The sequence below is a fragment of the Pinus tabuliformis genome, chromosome 2_2 (genome assembly GCF_031772625.1).
Source record: "Pinus tabuliformis cultivar Carrire ecotype Pingquan chromosome 2_2, CPIR1, whole genome shotgun sequence".
Taxonomy (NCBI): domain Eukaryota; kingdom Viridiplantae; phylum Streptophyta; class Pinopsida; order Pinales; family Pinaceae; genus Pinus; species Pinus tabuliformis.
The window spans coordinates 568140044-568145978 of record NC_142300.1 but is presented as its reverse complement, the minus strand read 5'-3'; the positions used below and the strand labels follow the sequence as shown (position 1 = coordinate 568145978).

Below are 5935 nucleotides of genomic sequence, written 5' to 3'. Positions count from 1 at the left end.
TCGATATCAATGGAATGCTCACCTTAATTTATGTTGCTTATGATAAAGTGATAAAATGTTAAATGTTTAAATCTATGTAAGAAGGTTAGCAAGTTCTTTTTTTAACAGTAGGAAAATAGATTTGTTACTGTATAATAGATTGAGACTCTAATAATAGGAATCACGAACCTTACATAAACTAAAAATAGACCAAAAAATCGGCCCCCCTTATCCCGTTTTAATTGAAAGACTCGCATTCAGATTTTCCATTTACACTGAAACATGTTATTTTCATTCAAATACATTTATATTTGGATATCCCATTTTCGCTCAGATATTTTATTGCGAGGTCAATGACCCAATTTCGACCCTGAAGCGCAGCCACCGAAAGAGAAAGTATATCCTGAAAAACCATTGAATGTGAAAACGTATCCGTTTAGGATCTTGAGAAAGAGGTGTGACATGTGATACATGGAGGTGGCTTTTCGTTCGTTTACTGAAACAAGATTACTAGATTGAAAATGTTCCCAATAGCGTTTGGATGTCATTTATTGAAGAGAAGGACGCATTGGCAGAGAAAGGAAATAATTTTGTTTAATTGTGGAGTGAAAGAAACTCCATCTAAAAATAATTCAAGTTCAACGATGGACTGAACAGTCCGCAGGAGCAAAGCCGAGAACAGATTGCTGAACATTGTACTGAAAGAAGAAATTTTGCTGTAAAAGATTTCCAATAACACTTGGCGACGGTCCTGTAATGGGTCCGAGTCCCAGGCATCTCACGTTGTCATCTACCTGCAGGATATAGTTCTCTGGTGGTGGAATAAATGTTTTTCCACCTTCCAAAACTATTGAGAACTCTGGCAATTTCAACTCAGTTACTCCGGAAGTGTTGAAGCAGAGATCAAATTGCTGCGGAGACATTGTTGTAGCCCTTGGATATGTAATGGCCACATTCAGGGCCTCCAGTATTATCTCATAGGCCTCCTCTGCTAAATAGGTGAGTGAAGTCCCAGAGTCTATTATTGTCCCACCATTGCCAAATTGATCCATCTCCCAAGCACTGGTAGATATAGGAAGTTTCTCTCCATTGATGGCGATTTCCTCTATGCCCACGTAATAGAATGTTGATGATCCTCCCTGAAGAATCGGAGTATATTGAATTGGCTTTCTCAGTAACGACGGAGCTGAATCTTCGACCATGTCTCCAAATACCAGAGAGCTTTTCACTGTGGTGGGCTGTAGATAGTCTCCTAAACAATAAGAGAATTTGCCTCCATATAAACTGGCCGTCTGTATTGCAAAAGAATTGGGTCCTTGACCTAACCCTAGCACGCCTTCTGCACCAACCTCTGTCTGGCCTTGGTTGTCCAGTCCACATCCCATCAAAACATTATGTGCCTTCAATGGCTTCCCCATGGTGGAATTCAACGTAATCGTTTCCCGGATATACGGTCCACTGGTGCTGGAGTTGTCCATGTATCCATAGCTGTACTTGCAAGCCATTTTAGGTCTAAAAATGCATGATAATATTGGAGATAGGGCATAGCATTCTCTGGAGTAACAACGAACATACGATAAAGAAGAGGATCTCTCGGGATTGAATGGCGGGAAAGTGCTGCAATTCTGGCAAGGTTTGCAGTTCACCCAGAAGAGATCACTGCCGGTGTCTGCTATAGGCAGGATTTTTTGAGGAGGAGTCCCGACATAAAGCTCTACGAAATAAAGAGCACTTCCTAGAGTTGCACCAGAGGCTACTGGCATCTGAAATGCAGTATTGGGTCCGAGGTTCGAACCCGCCGGAGGCAAAGCAGACCAGTTATCAGAACTATGGTGCACATGAGAGCTTAATCTCAGAGAATCCAGGCTTATGAGAGCTTGTATGGCCTCGTACCTGCTTGCAAAGTGCCTGTAGAGAGGACTATGTATGGAGAAGCGGTGGATCATCTTCATCTCCATTTTCAAGCTATATCCATGAAGGACATGAAGCAGAAATAATGCCAACCCAAACAAATTATATTTCCCCATTGCTAAGCATTCATGTAAGATATCTCGGGAAGTACGACTGCTCGAATCTAGGATTGATAAAAATACTGATACTGTTCTGCAAAAACTCTAGACCCGAGGATAAAGATATGATTGATGAAGCCAGAACTAACGCAGTCATACATGGACAGAAAGCCACTACAACTTGCACTTTAATCCCATTGGTTTTATAACCATGTCGAAGTTAGAATTGGCGTAAGAACGAAAGAAAGGAAAGTGGGTCAATTCGAGAAGAAATAATAAAAAATCAAAACGTATACGAGACTTAGGCCCTCAGCAAACAATAGAAAATCTAGAGGCAGGCCAGACTTACGTGTTCAACAGTACACACATTGTGTATATAAAATTTGCAATTGTATTTTCTTCACTATTTTACACTTCTTCTATGTCACAACTCTTTTCTGATGTCTGATTCTACGGTATTTTATATTATATACAGTATATGTCCACCATTTTTTCCCTGTTCCTTGTTCTCCAAGACTCCATAACGCGTTATTCCGCCCCATGTCGTTGCAACTCCTAGTCAAATACAGAATTTCCAGGCAAGGAGTTTTCAGCGAGACTTTGATCTGTACTCGGTTGATGACACCTGTATGAACACTGTAGATTGACGAATCCATGAAACCATGTGGGTGCAATTATGTAACCCTCGTGACTTAACGTATAAACTTTCCCTGGCTCTTTTCCCGGAATGATCCTTTTATCCACAAAAAAGCATTATTTTCTTTCCTGCACAGCCGATCATGTGCAACCTTTGACTATCCCTACTATTATGGATCGATTGATGTATGCATGAATTTGCTTTTCTAATTTGATGCTTTTGCAATGGGGCCCACGGAGGACTAAACAGCAATTCCGAGAAGTTTTCTTATTTGATGCTCTTGCAGTCGGCCCCCACAGGGCACTAACCAGTAATTCCGTGAAGTCAGGTGCATGATTTCAACCAGAATTGATATCATCATCTGACATTTTGTTGAAGTGTATCACTCATTTCTGACTTCCTCCCTTGACAGGAATGGCAGTGAAGGGGGCACAGGAATAATAGTAGAGGGAGATGCTGGTTGTAAAGCATCGCAGTGAGATTTTGTTGTTAGACCAAGTTAAGAAAGAATCGGGTCATTTATTTTAACAAGTACATTTAATGAGTTATTATGGCTAACAGCGATTGTGGTAAATATGTTTTGTTTTCAAGTTACGGTGAGATGGAGTTTGATATCCAATAGGATTCGCTCAAATTGTAAATTTGAGTTATATAGTTGATATAATTGAAATGTTTCGCATGTAATTTAAATAGCCATAAAAATATTATTTCATTTAAAAATTTTAATTAAAAAACAAAAAATTTAAAACAAAAAGTCAAACTACAACCTCATAAATCTCCCGAGATGAGACAGATAAATGTGAGGAAGGGGCTATGCACTGCGATAACGACAGAATTATCCGGCTGATGGAGCCGTGGGAATGGAACATAGGGCCATGGATTGTAAATTGAACATGCTTAACACATTTCACCAATAAATTGTAAATTGAACGTGATTAACACATTTCACGAATAGACATGAATAAGAGGAAAAATTGTGATATCATGATAACATGATACTTTCCATCTACCAAAGACGAAAATTGTAGAAAATTTGTCTTATCGAGATAATATCATACTTTCCGTTTACAAATCAAATATAATATAATTTAGGTTAGTTTTTAGTATATTCATAAATTCATATTTTCAAATTTCTCATGTTCAACATTACAAACAGAAATAAAACTTAATCTACTCATGCAAAATCAGAATCATTTGACTCGAAACAGATTACTATATATCTGGCAGTTATAATAACACTGTAAATTCGTTCGCAGTCATAAAGTGCTTTTCACATTGGTTACTTATTTGTTTGGTCAAATTTATTTAAATGAGTGCTATTGCAAGGATTCGTTCAGTTGAGCAGAGAATGATCTAAGAAGTATACTTATTTGTTTGGTCAAATTTATTGAAATGCGTACTATTACAAGGCCTTCTTCCTTTGAGTAGAGAATTCTATAAGAGGTATGGGGAGAATAGTGTTGTTTTAAATTCGCTCAGCGGACATAAGATAGATGCTCAGAGTACGGAGTTGGAAACACATTCATAAATTGCTGTTCAGATTGAAAATATGAAAAGTACTTTCCCAAACGAGTAGTTAGGGGTAGTTAGAATTTTAGTCAAATTTATTGAATTCAGCGCCATGGAAGCTAAGGCAGATATATTTAAAAAGTAACCATTTATTTGACCAGGGTATTCTGATAGAAATATCGAGAGAATAGTGCTGTTTTCATTGCCAAGCTCATTATAATGTTGTAATATAGGGAAATGTTGGAAAATTCAGTAATAATGTCTATATGGTAGCACCACCCACATTTTGATATAGACCGATAGTTATTTATCCACGGCCCACCATATTAATAATGGGTTAAATATATTTGGTTAAATGCTAATTATTTCTCATTATTAATATTTATATAAATAATAATATTCATATTATTTGTTTTTTATATAATTATATTTCTTATATTAATATTATTTTGTATATTAATATAATATTAACTGTTACATAAAATTTTGCTGAGATATTAATAGTTATATTTAAAACTATAATATAATTCCCATCTAACATATTAATAATATTATATTAATATTATAAATTATATATTAAACTGAAATATATTATATTGTTATTTAGAAATAAAATTTAATATAATATAATAATATAATATAAATGTAATAATATATATTTAAAATAATATATTAATTAATAACATAATATGTAATAATAATATATTATAAAATTTAATGAGGAGGCTAGAGTGGGAGAGGTAATAGTTAACCTCGAAAAAAACAAAAATAAAGTTTACATGGGACTAGGCACTGCGATGAACAATCAAGTTGAAGCTCTCTCTTTGGCAGGGTTTGAATATTAGCGTGACTAATGGTATCAAAAACTTGATTATAGTTGGTGACTCTATGACGATTATTCAAAAATGTTTGAAGCTCTCCAAGAACGAGAACCTCCTCGAAGCTGAACCCTCCTCAATCATGATCAGGATAAATTATTTTTTAAATTTTTTTGAAAAGGTTGATATGTTCCATGTGTTGTGGGCTAACAACCAATTGGTGGATGCGCAAGCCAACATCGGGGTGGCCTTGGAGCAAGGCTTATTAAGTATCAATCAATCCGTTAAAATATGTCACATTCCCTGATTTGTATTAATTGCTCCAGGAAGGCGCTATATTGTTTGGGTACGGGTCTTCAACATATCAAGTTGGCAGTTAATAAGGTTATATCCCTAATGGCTCTTTGCAATGCAGTGGGATATGGGGTGATTGGTAAGGAATTATGGCATAGGTGTGGCAACATTAGATTGAAGGTCATGTGTGAGGACAGGTGGGCGTCGCGTCCTTGGTTATTCATCTGGAGTTTCAATATAGTTACATTCGCATGGGAGGTTGGTATCATCGCAATTTGTTCTAGGTTAACTTTGGCAATGGAGGAGATGGAGGGTATCTGCGTTGACATGACTCTGAATCACTTAGCATTTATGAAGGACAAGGCGAGGAAGAATGTCATATTCAACCAAGCCATTATATATTGCAGTTGGTTGCGAACGATAAACCAAAGGATTGTGTTAATTATGGGCAGAAGTGCCATGAAGATGGCTTCTGCAAGCAATGACAGTGGTGGAGGAACCGACTCAGGATGCTATGGGAACATTGAAGGTCTGGTTGAGAGTTCATGTAAACAAGTGGTTAAGGAGATTAACGAAAATATGGCGGTTCTTTACACCCATTTATCGGATTTGGAAAAGATATGGAGCTTCTGTAGAAGACTATGGAGAGTCTATGCATTGACGTGATGAGTCTCCAATAAAAGGTGGAA

General features: G+C 36.7%; 1 protein-coding gene across 1 annotated transcript; it reads right to left on the bottom strand.

The window, feature by feature from the left end:
* Nucleotides 1-221: 221 nt before the first annotated feature.
* Nucleotides 222-2255, bottom strand: LOC149193937 (aspartic proteinase NANA, chloroplast-like). The gene has a single exon (XM_089407075.1). The coding sequence runs from the start codon at nucleotides 2004-2006 to the stop codon at nucleotides 618-620; it is 1389 nt and encodes a 462-aa protein (XP_089263201.1). The 5' UTR covers nucleotides 2007-2255; the 3' UTR covers nucleotides 222-617.
* Nucleotides 2256-5935: the final 3680 nt, after the last annotated feature.